Raw genomic sequence first — 18,037 nt, 5'->3', positions numbered from 1 at the left:
GCCAAAGTAGAGCAGAGGCAAGGCAGTGGTATTTATGAGCTCTGATAGTTGATCCAGATGCAGTCAAGAGAACAGGAGTTCACAGCTACAGCCAGCAAGGAGACTTGGTGTGAGTCTTAAATGGCACCCTATTCCTTATATAGTACACTACTTTTGACCAGGTCCCTATAGGGAATAGGGTGCCATTAGGGACAGATCTCGGTGTGGCTGCTGGGCTGGCTTTTACTGGGGTTTATACAACCCCGCTCCACCTCTCCTATCCTCAGAGACCGGTCAGGCAATTAGCAGGCCACCTACATTTAGTTAGCATCCATGGAACAAACCTATGACATCTGGAAAAGACAACAGTGGAGATAGAATAGTAAAGCTGGGGAGACAATACACTGGCACTGTCAATACCTTATAGTCCACTCCCAAAGTGTACTATTTGGATTTATTATTGTGGGGTATGCATGGTGTCCGAGCTGTGTGCTACTAGTTTAAACAGACAGCTCAGTACATTCAGCTTGTCAACACTTCTTACAAAAACAAGTAGTGATGAAGTCAATCTCCTCCACTTTGAGCCATGAGAGATTGACACGCATATTATTCATGTTAGCTCTCTGTGAACATTTAAGGGTCAGCAGTGCTGCCCTGTCTGAGCCAATTGTAATTTTCAGAAGTCCCTCTGTGGCACCTGACCACACAACTCAACAGTAGTCCAGGTGCGACAAAACTAGGGCCTGTAGGACCTGCCTTGTTGATAGTGTTGTTAAAACCTGTTGGGGCTAGGGGGCAGTATTTGCATGGCCGGATAAAAAACGTACCCGATTTAAACTGGTTACTACTCTTGCCCAGAAACGAGAATATGCATATAATTAGTAGATTTGGACAGAAAACACTCAAGTTTCTAAAACTGTTTGAATGGTGTCTATGAGTATAACAGAACTCATATGGCAGGACAAAACCTGAGAAGATTCCATACAGGAAGTGCCCTGTCTGACAATGTTATCCTTCTGTTGCATCTCTATCGAAAATACAGCATCTCTGCTGTAACGTGACATTTTCTAAGGCTTCCATTGGCTCTCAGAAGGCGCCAGAAAGTGGAATGACATGTCTCCTGTCTCTGGGCGAAGAACAGCAGGAGTATTTGTTAGTGGTCAGGCTGGGAACAGTGACACTGGAGATGCGCGTTCATGAGAATTCTCAATTTTTTTCTTTCAGCCTTTGAATGAATACAACGTCGCCCGGTTGGAATATTATCGCTATTTTACGAGAAAAATAGCATAAAAAATTGATTTTAAACAGCGTTTGACATGCTTCTAAGTACGGTAATGGAATATTTTGAAATTTTTTGTCACGAAATGCGCTCGGATAGTGACTTGAACGCACGAACAAAACGGAGCTATTTGGATATAACTATGGATTATTTGGAACCAAAACAACATTTGTTGTTGAAGTAGAAGTCCTGGGAGTGCATTCTGACGAAGAACAGCAAAGGTAATCCAATTTTTGTTATAGTAAATCTGAGTTTGGTGAGGGCCAAACTTGGTGGGTGTCAAATTAGCTGGCCGTGATGGCCGGGCTATGTACTCAGAATATTGCAAAATGTGCTTTCGCCGAAAAGCTATTTTAAAATCTGACACCGCGATTGCATAAAGGAGTTCTGTATCTATAATTCTTAAAATAATTCCTATGTATTTTGTGAACGTTAATCGTGAGTAATTTAGTAAATTCACCGGAAGTTTGTGGTGGGTATGCTAGTTCAGAACATCACATGCTAATGTAAAAAGCTGTTTTTTGATATAAATATGAACTTGATTGAACAAAACATGCATGTATTGTATAACATAATGTCCTAGGAGTGTCATCTGATGAAGATCAAAGGTTAGTGCTGCATTTAGCTGTGGTTTTGGTGACATATATGCTTGCTTTGAAAATGGCTGTGTGATTATTTTTGGCAGGGTACTCTCCTGACATAATCTAATGTTTTGCTTTTGCTGTAAAGCCTTTTTGAAATCGGACAATGTGGTTAGATTAACGAGAGTCTTGTCTTTAAAATGGTGTAAAATAGTCATGTTTGAGAAATTGAAGTTATAGCATTTTTGAGGTATTTGTATTTCGCGCCACGCGATTCCACTGACTGTTGACTAGGTGGGACGAGCAGAGCTTTATTATGGACAGACTTCTCCCCATCTTAGCTACTGTTGTATTAACATGTTTTTGACCATGACAGTTTACAATCCAGGGTTACTCCAAGCAGTTTGGTCACCTCAACCTGCTCAATTTCCACATTATTTAATATAAGATTTAGTTGAGGTTTAGTGAATGATTTGTCCCAAATACAATGCTTCGTTTTTTTTGTTATATTTAGGACTAACTTATTCCTTGCCACCCATTCTGAAACTAATTGCAGCTCTTAAGTGTTGCAGTGATTTCACTCGCTGTAGTAGCTGATGTGTATAGTGTTGAGTCATCCACGTACAGACACACTGGCTTTACTCAAAGCATGTCATTAGTAAAGATTGATAAAAGGGGCCTAGACAGCTGCCCTGGGGCATTCCTGATTCTACCTAAATTGTGTGTGAGAGGCCTCCATTAAAGAACACCCTCTGTTCTGTTAGACAGGTAACTCTTTATCCACAATATAGCAGGGGGTGTAAAGCCATAACACATATGCATTTACAGGAGATTATGATCGATAATGTCAAAAGCCGTACCGAAGTCAGGCAAAACAGCTCCCACAATATTTTTATCAATTTCTGACAGCCAATCAGTCATTTGTGTAACTGCCATGCTTGTTGAATGTCCTTCCCTATAAGCATGCTGAAAGTCTCAATTATTTTTACAATAAAATAGGATTGTATCTGGTCAAATTATTTTTTCCTAAAGTTTACTAAAAGGTTGGTAACAGGATGATTGGTCAGCTATTCAAACCAGTAAAGGGGGCCTTACTATTCTTGGGTAGTATAATTACTTTTGCTTCCCTCCAGGCCTGAGGGAACACACTTTCTAGTAGGCTTAAATTGAAGATATGGCAAATAGGGGTGGCAATACCGTCCTCTATTATCCTCAGTAATTGTTCATCTACGTTGTCAGACGCCGGTGGGTTGTCATTGTTGATAGACAATTTTCTCACCTCTACCACACTCACTTTACAGAATTCAAATTATTTTTTTTAATTAAAACTTTATTTAACTGGGCATCTTCCAGTTAAGAACAAATTATTTTTTACAATGACGGCCTACACGGGCCAAATCCAGACGACACTGGGCCAATTGTGCACCGCCCTATGGGACTCCCAATCACGGCCGGTTGTGATACAGCCTGGAATTTAACCATTTCAAATCAGTTATACTTGGATGTGTAGTGTCAGCATTTGTTCTATCATGCAGACATATCCCTGGATACTCAAAGTATATGGAAACTATTCAAGTGGCAAACAGTATTATTTGATTTCATTGGCCAGTATTATTGAATATAATATATTTTTTTATCCATCTGAAACCGGACACATATTGTGCTGAACTAGTACCGAACCTGAAAAAGTAGGAGCAGCCTCGCACTGAGTTGTGGTTGAAATGTTCTGCTGTCTTTTCACTGCCGTAGTCCTCTCCTGGGTCAGCCCAGATCAGGTCACACATAGGGCCGAAAGCTGGAGGCTCCTTAAACCTGTCTAACTGTGGAGCGCGCACACACACACACACACACACGCACACGCACACACAGCACCGTGAGTCACAGAAAGTTGATCAATTACAGATTAAAATCAACCAACTGTATCCACACTTGGTTTTGTAGTCAAACGTGGACTCAAACACCACTTTCTCATCAGGTGCCAGGTGAACTTACTTTCCTAATGTCGTCTAGGCAGTTGATTTCTGGGGAGAGACCGCCGTGTACACACAGGAACTGTTGGTTGAGAAGAGCAGCTAGGGGCAGGCAGTCAAAGGCCTCCATGCAGGCATCATACACGCGCTCAGAGTACTTAATCTTACCTAAATATGGAACAGGTGAGACAACTTCACAATTGCTTTCAGAGAGAAACTACTAGCGCTAGTTAAAACACTTGATAAGACAGTACCACAAATTGTCACTGAGGTCAAACTAACCGTGTCTACATGCCAAAATAACTTAGTAGGAAGTAGAATCAATTAGCTACAGCCTAGTATTTCAGAGGGTTTCGTTGTTTTGTTTGTCAGCCTTTAGTAGCAACAGCATACATGTAGTGGCAGCACATACTTCACACTGGCCATTTGGGACTAGTAATCTACATATGGTCAACCGCTATCTTAACAGTTACTGGCTACACCGCAGCGGATGTTGTGTCTTCCTGGATAATTGCTTAAGCTTCTTTACTTTAGATGCTGGTGAACTTTCATCAGTGTAACTTGTCTTGCACAACACTTACCACAGGTCAGATTAACTGACTGACTGTTGAGGAAGTGAAGTCCATATAAGGCGAGAGAATGGCAGTGTTTCTTATTAGGCCAGTAAACTAGGAGCAGTTAGTTCAGCCTAACAACAAACCTCCCGCTCTCATTAACTAGTCCAAAAAATGCCCTAAATTAAAATGCTTATCATTGAGAGTCCAAGGAAAGCAAGATAATCAGTGAGTACCATGATTGAGAGAGAGAAGCATTCAAACTATTCTAAAGTAGCGAAGGGAGAGAGAACCACACCGCACTCCAATTGACCTTCAGGGTTTGAAATCAGTTTATATGGAACTCATGTTTCCTGACATGGTTAAAATGTTCAGAGGCCTGTCTAGGCGCACATAAGGGAATTAAATCAGTCTTGCACTAGCCTTACACTAACCCAAAGGCTGAATGACCAACCAGAACAAGTCTTTGAAATACTAGGGGCTTGGCTATAGCCCATCTAATTGAATCTACTGTTAAAGATTTTGGCGATCAAGTGAAAGCCAGTCATCTGCCCAAGTAGGGCTGGGCGAAATATCGACTTAATTAGAATGCATGTTTTTGTGCGATATTTCAAATCGCCTATCGCAAGAATCGAGGTTTGTTATTTTTTAGTTTTTATGAGCGTTTGTTCTCATGTTGTATTTTTGGTTTTGTCGCCTTCGCTCTTCTGAGAGTCTTCTCATTTACACCAGAGATTTGTATAGAATGACAAGATGCAAGTCTCAGTTTTAGGAAGAGTCAAACCTCTCGTGTCCCCACTTACTCTACGGTTTACACACACATCAAGAGCCCCCTCCCCCTGCCTCTCACAGCAACAAAGTTGAGAGAACACATCTTCCTCTTTGACAAGCGGTTTCAACTTGCTATTTGCATTTGAGGTTTGGTCCAACAGAGTTGGTCATATGGACACCACAACACATTGAGACAATATTTTACTGTAAGATAGAAATTAAAAAGGCTATCGTTAGAAAAGCTGTCTCAACTACTCAAATTGTGCGTAGAGCAGACACTACTAAAACAAGAGTATCAATGCATATTGATTCTGGAAAATTAATGCTCAGTTTGTCGTGCGCGCTACTGGGTTACCATGTCCCGCTAGCAGCATTTTAGGCAAAGACTGTCATGCTACCTGTCTAGTGTATTTTATAAATGTGGAATAAGCCTAAAACACAATTATATAAGGAATTATCAACTTGTTCTCATTCTGAGAAATAAGTTAAGCCACTTGAATTCAACATCTGAACAAAGTGGACAGTCTAACATGCTTTTTAAACAGTTGGAGACAGAAGGGTGCGTTTGTAACAATTCAACCTTGTTAGCTAGCAAATAGATCCAAGTTGTCTAAACTTGAAATATAAAGATTAGCTGGCTAATCACTAGCACGTGGGCTTGGGAGATTGTTGATGAGACCCGAGTTCATTTTCTACAGCCTAATGCCTGCTTCAAGAAGTGAGTCATTATTAGTGAATGTGCATTATGCATGGTTCTACTTAAATTTGTAAAAAAAATATTTAAAAAAATAGGCATTTTTCACAGAGATACTTGATAGCCAGACGAGTGATTGCAGAAAAAAAAGAAACTGGTTCAACTACTTTGATAAAATTAAATTATGATGATAACAATTGAGATAAATATTGTGAAATCGGCCATAAGTTTGAAAACAAATCTCGATCTAATTTTCAGGCCATATTGCCTAGCTCTATGCCGAAGGATCCCATAGCTAAACTGTTGTCAGTCACATGAGCTTCTGGCTGACTTCCGGAGAGGAGAGCTAATAACCAACTGGTTAAAAACTGGTTGACTCAACGTAATTTGTCCACGTATTGTGACGTGGAATCTACATTGAAAAAACATTACATTTGAAAAAAGTCAAACTTGTTGAAATTTCAACCACAGGATTATAACATGGTAACCAAATTTCAACATTGACAAACATTGTATAAAATGTTGAATTTGTACCACCTTTAAAAACAAGACCTTCAACGTTACATCTCCAATCAGAAAAAAAATAACTATAGGATGGGCAGCACCTCCTACTGGAGAATTGATCTATCTATAGCTACCCTTTGGTCTACCATCCAGCGTTTTAACCAAGCCCTGCTTAGCTATAGTATTTGTCACTGACTATTACCAATGTGCTATCGTGAGAATGATTGTTGAGAGATCAGCACTTAAACAAAATAGATTCACGGTTGCTACCAACGTCATTCCAATGGGTAAGTTTAACAGAGCAAATGAAAATGTGACCATAATTTCACTCACATAGTATAAATGATAATATTTAGGACTATATAGCACTTGCAAAGTCATCAACAGCTATTATTTCAATTAACTCAGAATTAAACTAAAAATAGACAATACAACAGGCCTAGGGTATTACGCACTGGATGATTTTAAATGTAATGATATTGAATTGTGTTTGGTTGTCAACCAAATAAAAACATTTGAAGGAGATGCATCTTCTGCTTGGATAGTTCCATCTGTGCCACTGACTTAAGTCTGGATTTAATTTGTTGGTCTATAAATTAATAATTGATGTGTTGGAGTCTCCATCTCAATAATAGGACTAAATCATATTAAAAAACTTTATTTCAAGTGCATTTAGTTTGATTTAGTCCTATTTTTTTATTTAGATTTTTGGTTAAGTTGAATCCAACATGTTAATTTGTAGACAAACTTTAATTAAATCCAGACTAAGTCAGCGGCACAGATGGAACTATTCAAGTAGAAGATAAATCTCCTTCAAAATCCTGATATTTGGTTGTGTTTAGGCATGGGGGGCTCTCACACACACACTACCAGTCAAAAGTTTGGACACCTACACATTCAAGGGTTTTTCTTTATATTGGAGAATAATAGTGAAGACATCAAAACTATCAAATAACACATATGGAATCATTTAGTATCCAAAAGTGTTAAATCAAAATATTTTATATTTGAGATTCTTCAAAGTAGCTACCCTTTGCCTTGATGACAGCTTTGCACACTCTTGGCATTCTCTCAAACAGCTTCATGAGGTAGTCACCTGGAATACATTTCAATTAACAGGTGTGCCTTGTTATAAGTTCATTTGTGGAATTTAATTCCTTCTTAATGCATTTGCGCCAATCAGTTGTGTATTGACAAGGTAGGGGTGGTATCCATATTATGGCAAGACCAGCTCAAATAAGCATAGAGAAACAGTCCATTACTTTAAGACATGAAGGTCAGTCAATGCAGAAAATGTCAAGAACTTGAAAGTTTTTTCAAATGCAGTCACAAAAACCATCAAGCGCTATGATGAAACTGGCTCACATAAGGACTGCCAAAGGAAAGGAAGATCCAGAGTTACCTCTGCTGCAGAGGATAGGTTCATTAAAGTTGACAGCCTCAGAAATTGCAGCCCAAATAAATGCTTCAGAGTTCAAGCAACAGACATCTCAACATAAACTGTTCAGAGGAGACTGCGTGAATCAGGCCTTCATGGTCGAATTGCTGCAAAGAAACCACTACTAAAGGACACCAATAAGAAGAGACTTGCTTGGGCCAAGAAACACGAGCAATGGTCATTAGACCGGGAGAAATTTGTCCTTTGGCCTGGAGTCCAAATGGGAGATTTTTGGTTCAAACTGCCGTGTCTTTGTGAGATGCAGAGTAGGTGAACGGATGATCTCTGTATGTGTAGTTCCCACCGTGAAGCATGGAAGACGTTGTGTGATGGTGCTTTGCTGGTGACACTGTCTGTGATATATTTAGAATTCAAGGCACACTTAACCAGGTTTGGACTTAGTGGGACTATCATTTATTTTTCAACAGGACGTCCAGGCTGTGTAATGGCTATTTGACCAAGGAAGCGAGTGATGGAGTGCTGCATCAGATGACCTGGCCACCACAATCACCCAACCTCAACCCAATTGAGATGGTTTGGGATGAGTTGGACTGCAGAGTGAAGGAAAAGCAACCAAAAAGCTCAGTATATGAGGGGGGGAACTCCTTCAATGTTGGAAAAGCATTCCAGGTGAAGCTGGTTGAGAGACTGCCAAGCGTGTGCAAAGCTGTCATCAAGGCAAAGGGCGGCTATTTGAAGAATCTCAAATATAAAAAATATTTTGATTAACACTTTTTTGGTGTGTTATGATTCCATGTGTGTTATTTCATAGTTTTGATGTCTTCACTATTATTCTACTATGTATAAAATAGTAAAAATAAAGAAAAACCCTTGAATGAGAAGATGTGTCCAAATGTTTGACTGGTACTCTTTCTTTATGAGCTGGATTGCCGGTCTTTGCAATTACACTATTTTCGTTTGCGCTTGTTTAGCATATTTAGCGAGCGGCCTCCATGGAAATTCGCTATTACTTGTGCTAATTTTGTTAGCATTCTGGTAATAGACACCCAATGGGCTTTTATTGCTTTTCTTGGTGCCCCCTTGTGTACTAAACTAGTAATACCGTAAATCCAACGTGAGAGAAGGACGTATGACGATATGAAAATCTGGGTACAGCCCAACCCTAGTTGCATTGATAACCAAACAATTCAATATCACTTTTGAAGTACAATAAATTGCCTATTAAGTACACTTGCGCCATGTACTTTTAATGTAACGTTAACTGCAATCAAGTTCATTTGGTTCTGCTATTAGATGAATCACAGTGATAACATATTAATCTGTTGTATAAATAAACAAAATATCTGACATTGTGTTCTATTTTCCTGTGCTTTTAAATAGATGAAAGTGCAGTGGTATACATATGAGTGACAACTAAACCAAAAAACAGACATTGGAATTTGGTTGTGCTTTTCGATGGTTGCAAAAAAATTTGTGATAACACATCAGAAATTCAACACACTTTTGGCTGTCTTTTTGAGTGGGTGAATATAGGTTCTCTCATTGATCAATGTCTCAACCAAATACCCAATTATCCACGTTGAAATGATGTGGTGTGCCCAGTGGGATGGTCCAGGGTGGATCACAGTGTTGCCGTAGCAACCAGGCCAGGCTTTAGAAACAAAAACACGGACTGAGTTTGGGAAACCCTGCCCTATTCCACTATAGGTAATATGATGCCATTTGGGACGCACCCTGTCTTCTGTCTTAGACCGGTCACCCATCGCTTCTCAAAATGCCTGAGAAACATACACACTCACTCACTTGACGTTCCAAGTCATCTTTTTCAGAGGATCAGATCTCACAACACCTGGAGAAATTTTTTAACGACCCAGGAACCATATTACTAGACATTTTCAGACCGTTTGTTTTACTTTCATCCTGAAGAGAAGGGCAACACGGATCAGTCATGCAAACTGCCTCTGCCTGCCTGGCGCGGCTCAATTAGCTTAAATGCATACTTATGAGTGCTTTCATTATAAACAAATTAGACAAGCATCTTTCTTTCCAATGGGTGTTTGCCAATTAAATGCTATTTTCCAATGTTGTGGCTGTCTTTCCTGTCCTGTTTTCCAAAGTGGGGTTTGTTTCTTTGCATACTATTGCCTCACACCTGTGCTGCCGCTTGAATGCAATGCCACCCACACACACCTACCTACCTACCTACCTACCTACCTACCTACCTACCTACCTACCTACCTACCTACCTACCTACCTACCTACCTACCTCCTCTATAAACACATTGTGGGTGTGTCAGCTCTGTGTTTAACTGTCTGAATAACAAGATGGCTGGCTGTTCTTCATGCCTCTGCAGCTCACTGTCTGTCTGTACCTTGAATAGGAGAAATGGTCTCTATGCATGGATAAAGGCTTCTGAATGATGAGATGTTACATCTGATGACTGTGTCTGACAGGCTTCCTGATCCTGGTGTCTGTCTATCACTGAACGGTTGCCAAGCTCATCAGCCACAAATACAACTGCACTAAGAGCAGCAATAGGCATCAAAGCTAGGGGGAAGAAGGTCCCCTTTAAGCATGTCCTTTAGGCTCTGTTTGCAGAGCAGAACCAGGTCTGCTACTCTAGGTTGGATAGGTCCTTTGATCCCTAAGTAGTACCCTACAGTGTTGCATCACATTAGGCTTGTCCTCATTGGTGTGACCTGCCATGCTGCAGTGACAGTACTTACATTCCTGTTTGAAGGTGAAGTACTCTGTGAGGTGCCGGCACTCGTGGTTCCCTCGCAGGAGGAAGAGTGTGGTCGGGTGATTGATCTTGAGTGACCAGAGGTACAGCACACACTGCAGAGGGAAGGAAGGACAGACAGCGAGAGAGACAAAGCATGTAATTCAATAACACAAAGCCTGCATAGATCCTGAATGCCCTAAATGAATTACAAATCACTATACCGTGGGGTTGGGTGGTATCCAGGTATCCAGGCAGACGTACCATTTCTGTACCATACCGGGGATATACGGTATTACCAAACGGGGCGCTATTTCTTTGAAGCACAAAACAATTTAGGCAACAGGGGTCTTGATCCTCCCCCGCAGCAATGTTATTGAGTTTAGTGGATAAACCATATGGTTAAAGAGAAAATAGCCCTAATGAAAAAAGCATTAATAAACAATGGAATTATTTTTTATTAACTCTGCAATGCTTCCTACTTTGGACTTTTTTCACAACTGCCACCAGTTTGGCACAAAAACAATTACAAGACATATTGACATAGCTAGTTACATACACAAGTGTGTAAGGGGTCGCGTTACACTTACGAAATCTCCATTTTCAAAAAGCAGACCTCACCTGCATTTTACATTGAAAATCAAAAGTGTTTACTTGCTTCAATAGAGTGATCAGGGGCGTGCAACTATAGTTTTCCTTCACAGAAAACACATTAGTGCAACATATACGGCAGAAAATCTATTCATTTTCATCAGATGACAACAGAAGTGCAACGCTATTTGGCTGGCAGCTACACAGGTAAATGAGCTTACAATGAAAAAGCAAGGTATTCTTTTGCAAAAATGATATTTCTAAAGTTGATCATAGAAAGAATGTAGCCAGCTACATTTCCAAAAGTTACATGTGTAATGGAAGCTCAAAATGAGTCTGATACCGTACAGAAATCACAATAAGGAGCACTTTAGATCTGCATTTACAAAACACAGCAAGATATTTCTTATGGGTTCTCTTTTTCCTGTGTGAAAAACACAGAATTCTGCATTAACGCAACCCCTGGTGTAAAATATAAAGGATATTTCATGTTGAAACACTCCTATTAAACACCATTGGTATTCATTAAGTTGATGGGTTATATTCAGGATAATGTTTTACAGCTTTTTTAAATTATATTTTAAAATCTGGCAAAAAAAAACACACAAAGGGCCAGAGACAGACACCTGTGATAATCTGAAGTACCCAAAAAGGCCACTAGATGGCATGTGATAAATTCCATAAATTCCTTGAAAGTTACCAAACTCTGGTAGTTTACTGGTAAATCTGGAAAGTAACAACTTCCCTTTGCAACCCTAGTTAAAACATATGATCCAGCCAAATAAGATGCAGGCAAAGCCACCTCTTCAACTAACCAGATGGCCTGTGTCTACAGTACACAGAGAAGAAGAAAAAAAACTGAGCATTGAAACTGACCTCCTCTGAAAAGCAACAATAGACCATTTTTTCTCTCTCCGTTTAGGGCACTCATAGGGGGAGAAAAACCGCCCACCAGATTCAATCAAAATGTATTTATCCTCAGACACTCTTTGATGCTGGACCCAAATAGAGTCTAGTACGCATTTAATGTGCGACGACAATATGAAAAGCTGGCAGCATTTACAATCCAAATGAGACTGCTTCCCCTTCCACCCCCAGACAACAGACAGACAAGGTAGCAGCACTCAGTCTCCACTTGGCTTGCCACTTTCAGTCTCTCTCTCAGCCCCCAGTCCTCCTCTTCAGAATAAACATACAGCCAGGAACACAACCAGAGCCCTACATTAAGTCCTGAGAACAGGGTGCCGAGGTAACCAAGGCCAGCAGGTGTGCATTCATATGATACACCAATAACAGACAATGGAAGCGAGAGGTGTGGAGAGGGAGCATTACGCTACCCTTGAATCCTAATTTCTAGGACGGACAAAGTGTTATGGAGCTGAGATGGTAACCTGAGTGAGTGTCTTTGTGCCATCATGCCAACTCCATGTCACTCATTGGCATGCCAAACATGGCTTGACAATGAAAGCAAAGAGTTGGCAAGAGCACAAACCAATCTGGGACCAGGCTAGGGGACTGGCTGACCATGGGGAGAGGTTCAGGCCAGGGAGGGGGCCAGGGTGAAGAGGGGGGGCAGTAGTCGGTGAAAGGACCTCTTAGTGTGAGTGAGGGGGTGGATGGTGGAGGCTGAAGGGACCAGGCGTTTAAATGAGGAGAGCGCTACTCCTGTATTCTCTCTCTCTCTTGCTCCCTCTTTCAGCCAGACTGCCTGTTGGAGCCTTGAGCTGAGCTGAGCGGGGGAGGCAGACAAAGGCAGCAGAACAGCACATTGTGTGTCAGACATGAGTGGCTGCTACCTCCTGCATGTGTTAAGATATGCCCGAGCAAATCGCCAGCCTGAAATGGTAATGCTACCTACTTTTAAAAGCGAGATCCCCTTTCCTTGTATAGCCTATCCTCCTTTATGTGTGATTCCAGAGTGGCTCTGTGTGCTTGGCCATCATAGGGAACTGGAATACACAGGTTTCTGAGCCCAGCTCCGTTGAATCAAAAATCTATCTGGGTGTACAGAGGAGGCATTGGCTGGGGGATAGGGCCAAAGTGCCTGGCTGCTTCCATTCAGAGTTCCATTGGGAGGATTATACTGAGGTGGATGGAGATGAATTCAGTGGGGTAGATAGATCTCACATTGTACGTCCCAAATGGCACCCTATTTGAATTTTTTTTACATTTATTTAACTAGGCAAGTCCGTTAAGAACAAATTCTTATTTACAATGACGGCCTACACCGGCCAAACTCAGATGACGCTGGGCCAATTGTGCGCCGCCATATGGGACTCCCAATCACGGCCGGTTGTGATACAGCCTGGATTTGAACCAGGTTGCCTGTAGTGACGCCTCTAGCACTGAGATGCAGTCTTAGACCACTGCGCCACTTTCCCCATGTAGTGCACAAATATTGACCAGAGCCCTATGAGCACTGGTCAAAAGTAGTGCACTACATTAGGAAATAGCATGACATTTTGAACGGTACCACCTACACATTCATTGAGCTGTGCGTCGGTCCCCTTTCGTCCACCCTTGGCCTTCGACCAATGGTAAATCTCATTACTGGCCTAGTTAACACACTGGTTTAATCTATGCAGCACAGCTTCTTTCTGCCAGTCCTTCTAGGAGAGCAAGGCACTGACAGTACCCTCCTCCTTACCCCTACACTAAGGCGCAGTAAGTCATCATTACTAACCTATATAGGATGTGTAACAGAGAGCACATGGAGTCATTTCATTAGTATTTATTTAACCAGGATAGTCCATTGAGTAACCCTTGCCACTGGTTTCCAGGGTGTAAAGTGAGAATCAAGTGAACAATAAACACTGCATGCTTGACTACACACTAGCTAAGTGTTTCTGACATTTTGGAAGTGGAATGAGCCTTGATTTGTACAAGCACATCCCTCCATTGTGCTTCCAGAGGTGTCACCTGCCTGGGTTATGAGGGAGAGGACAACATTTCAGCCAGAATAGTTCAATGCCCCAGGAGTCACCTGTCCGGAAAGCTCCCTCAGTGTTTGACTCTACCTGTCATTCCCTATTCTCTTTCACCGACACCTTTTCATCTGTGACATTTCACCCACCACCTCCCATCAAAAGACCTCCACAACCACAGACCGAGCTGATTGATGTTTGGCCCAGTTAGCCGACCAGGCCCTATGGCCTCTTCAGTTTAACCCCCTCACAGCCCTAGTTCAAAACCCAGCTAGCCCAGCCCAGCTCTGTAGCCTGTGGACCAATCCACTCTGCTGTGTGGATCCAGGTTTCCACTCTGTCTCGTACCACTTTAGGGCTAAAATCATCCACACGCTGCTCTTCTTATTACTGGCTGTAAAGTTCATTATTTAAATGCTCTCCATCTACGCAAAAGTGAAAATGCTTCCATCCACTTTACATGACACTGGCTCCTAGACTGAAATGTTCATTTCCCACTCACATTTCAAACTAAATCATGCAGTATGATGACCATTCAGAAAGCACAGGAAAGCAGCAGACTGAGTACCCATTTGACATGTCCATGATGACGACAATGACTTAAAGAAATCTCTCTCTCGCGGCTGCGTTTAAGGCAGTATGGTCTGAAGAGGGCTTGGCGGGGCCATCTCTGTGTGTCTAGCAGACATTATACAGAGACAGATGGCTGAGTGAGAGGCTGGCATGAAGGCAGCAAAGGGCCTTAGAATTAGCTAGCATGAGACAGCTCGTCTCTTCGCACAGAAAGACAGACACATAATCATCCCTACTTGGGAGAAAACAACTTAGGCTACACCATAGAAATAGAATTCAGGATGTTTCTGTGGTCTACACACGTTCACCCAGATTAATCTTGCTGAAGTAGGGGACACTGACCCCAATTCACATGCTCTGCCTTGTGGGGAACCACAGACTTATGACCATAAACCGAGATGGCAGCTAAAATTAAGGTTTTGACTATGTGATGTAACAAAAGACTTAGCCAACTCGGCCCTAAGCAACGTCAGACATGACATACTGCTTTGTGAGAGCAGAGCGGGTGTCCGTCCCTCCCTGGGCCTGAGAGAGAGCATCTCGTGCATTATGCTCATCTCAATATCTGCAATACTGCTCGTGACAACATTTCACTGAGTCAACCTTTTAATTAAACATGGCACACCAGTCCAGCAGGGCCAGACAACCATTACAATGTTAAATGCCTCCGCCGCACTGCTCGCCTTCAAACTTAAGACAGGGAATTTCCTCCTGCTGCAGGATTTAAAATAGGGCCAATCGCTTTTGCCTGCTCATTTTGAGTGGTCTCTAATACTCACCAAGCAGTCGCCAACCCTGATCCCCCAATGACTCCCAGCTATTTATTCCCTCTCCCCCCCCAACCAAATTTAGATTCTCCTTTTTCATTGGTAGACGTAAGGATAGAGGGAATTGGGGCAGTAGGGTAAACTCACTTCAATACTGAAGTAGCCTCGGTCTACGTAGTCTCCGAGGAAGAGATAGCGCGTGTTGCTGGGCAAGCCACCAACTTCAAACAGCTTCATTAGGTCAAAGAACTGTCCGTGGACATCTCCACACACTGAGGACAAACAAACAACACTGTTAGGGAAGGAAACATAATAGGTTATTATCCTCTAATACAGGAGAGGCATGGTCCTATGACAATAGTTTGACAGTAATTTGGGAGAGTAGCCTCATTCAGTCTATGAAGTAGTAATCTATTCATGTAAAAATGTGAATTACAGGGAATAAATGTAGGTCTATATTAAATCAATATGTTTTCCTCCATTATTTCTCTGTAATACAAAAACATCTTGAATAACCCTGAAGGGAGTCAGAAGAAAAACCCTTCAATAGAAAGATTAAAGTGTCATTCAGAGTCCAGCGTCCCATTGTGACATAGGTACATGGCTCTGAGACCACCATACGAGGGGGAAGCACAGGCCAAACGCGCACCTCTCCACAATTCCAAACCAACGCTGCTCCACATACTCTTCCTCTATTCATCTGGATGTGTTAACATTTGGAGAAATTGCCTGAGCCGTGCTGAGAATTTGAAAGGTATGAAAGTTAAAGGTCCAATATTCTAATCTAGAACACTGCTGTGTGTACACGTTTTGGACTCTGATATGTGCTGAAGCTGGATCAGGACGGTAAGGACAGCTGTGTGAAATAGAGCTCAGAACTATGGCCAGTAAAACGGGTCTACTCCACTCCAATACACCTTCTGTCAACAGATGCATTAAACAGTGGTGTGGCACCAGAGCATACTGCCCAGCCCAGTGCTGTGTTTACTCTGGGCCTGGTTGGGCACTATTCCATGGCACTGACTGTGTCTGTCCATCGGTCTGTCCGTCTGTCTGTGTAAGAGAGAGAGGTGCATGCATCATCCTCACTCAGCATGTCTAGGCCAGAGGAAGTAATCTAGCCTGGTGGAACCAACCTGATCCCTGTGTTCTCACCATTCTATTTCACTTGATACGTGCAGTAAAACAGAATGGAGGAATCAGACTGGTTCCACCAGGCTACGAGAAGGCACTAATGTGTGTACTATTCAAATCCATAGAACGTATATGATGTAACCTAAATCCATAAGACCTGGGGTTTAAAACTAACTTCCTAAACCCGGATGTTGCTTTAGACAAATTCCAAAAGGTCAGGCTTCACAAGCTAAACACAACTAGACCTAATGACAGGCTAAATGTGACTATTTGCATAAGATCCATTTGAAGTAGAGTTAGTGGAGGCTGGGTGAATGACAGCCATAGTAGCAGCAGGTAAGTTCCTCCTCAGATAAAGGGAGGGAATGTACTCAATTATCTTTTTGCGTAAAACATTGAAAGGGTGCTTCAAGTCAACAGCCAGGCACATACACTGAGTGTACAAAACATCAGGAACTCTCCATGCTCTTTCCATGACATAGACTGACCAGGTGAAATCTATGATCCCTTATTGATGTCACCTGTTAAAATCGACTTCACTCAGTGTAGATGAAGACAGGTTAATAAAATATTTTTAAGCCTTGAGACATGGATTGTGTATGTGTGCAATTCAGGTCGCGTGTACACTTGACGCTTGCATCCGACTTCTGTTATCAGAATACGCGGATTGAATTGAAAAGACAGGTCTAGAGGCACAAGTCACTTCGTGGTCTGATTGTGTTCAGATCTGGCTGACCATTTCAGGTGGTCAGGGAGGCATTGTGTAGGGGCCTTCCGAGTAGCGTGGTGGTCTTAGGCACTGCGTCGCAGTGCTAGCTGTGCCACTAGATATTCTGGTTCAAATCCAGGCTCTGTCGCATCCGGCCGCAACCGGGAGACCCATGGGGCGGCGCACAATTGGCCAAGCGTTGTCCGGGTTAGGGGAGGGTTTGGCCGGCAGGGATGTGCTTGTCCCATTTGCACTCTAGCGACTCCTATGGCGGGCCGGGCGCAATGCACGCTGACACGGTCACCAGGTGTATGGTGTTTCCTCCGACACATTGGTGGGGCTGGCTTCTGGGTTAAGCATTGCGGCTTGGCTGGGTTGTGTTTGAGGACACACGGCTCTAAACCGCCGCCTCTCCGGAGTCCGTACGGGAGTTGCAGCGATGAGACAAGACTAACTACCAATTACATAGCACGAAATTGGGGAGAAAAAGTGGTAAAAGTAAAAATAAATAAAAGGGAGGCATTGTGTGCGGATTTCTCCTCAGTCTGGGCGCAATAAGTCCACCGAAAGCGCATACAGTGGGTGATGTCATCAGCACTCCTCCCACAAGACTCCAGAAAACTTGTGTTTTGGGACCGGGAGGCACCTTTTCATTATAACGTTGGAGGAAATACATTCCAAGTGTGTGAGGAAAGTGTTTGCTGGCCTCAAATGCTAGCCAGCAAGCTAAAATTTTGAAAAAAATAGAGTTATGTTAACCCGTTTTCAATCCCTTTAGCGTTGATTGCTAGCTAGCTACAGAGGTTAGCTACTGCCATCAGTTGTGGTGTTTTCATATTTTTCCTATTCCACTGTTTGTAGAATGCATATTGCACTGGAAAAGGT

The 18,037-nt window shown here is 42.3% G+C and overlaps 1 protein-coding gene across 4 annotated transcripts in view; it reads right to left on the bottom strand.

The window, feature by feature from the left end:
• LOC106580517 (serine/threonine-protein phosphatase 2B catalytic subunit gamma isoform) overlaps positions 1–18,037 on the bottom strand; it is a 44,777-nt gene that overhangs the window by 15,677 nt on the left and 11,063 nt on the right. For all 4 annotated transcript variants that reach the window (XM_014161678.2, XM_014161675.2, XM_014161676.2 and 1 more), the window contains exons 3-6: positions 15,457–15,581; positions 10,459–10,570; positions 3,832–3,977; positions 3,520–3,659 (exon numbers count right to left, since the gene is read on the bottom strand). In XM_014161678.2, coding sequence (XP_014017153.1) covers positions 3,520–3,659; positions 3,832–3,977; positions 10,459–10,570; positions 15,457–15,581 — 523 coding nt within the window. The remainder of the gene's footprint in view (positions 1–3,519; positions 3,660–3,831; positions 3,978–10,458; positions 10,571–15,456; positions 15,582–18,037) is intronic.

The sequence above is a fragment of the Salmo salar genome, chromosome ssa20, assembly GCF_905237065.1.
Source record: "Salmo salar chromosome ssa20, Ssal_v3.1, whole genome shotgun sequence".
NCBI classification, from domain to species: domain Eukaryota; kingdom Metazoa; phylum Chordata; class Actinopteri; order Salmoniformes; family Salmonidae; genus Salmo; species Salmo salar.
Note: the sequence above shows the minus strand (reverse complement) of the source record. Positions and strands in the feature narration are given on the sequence as shown.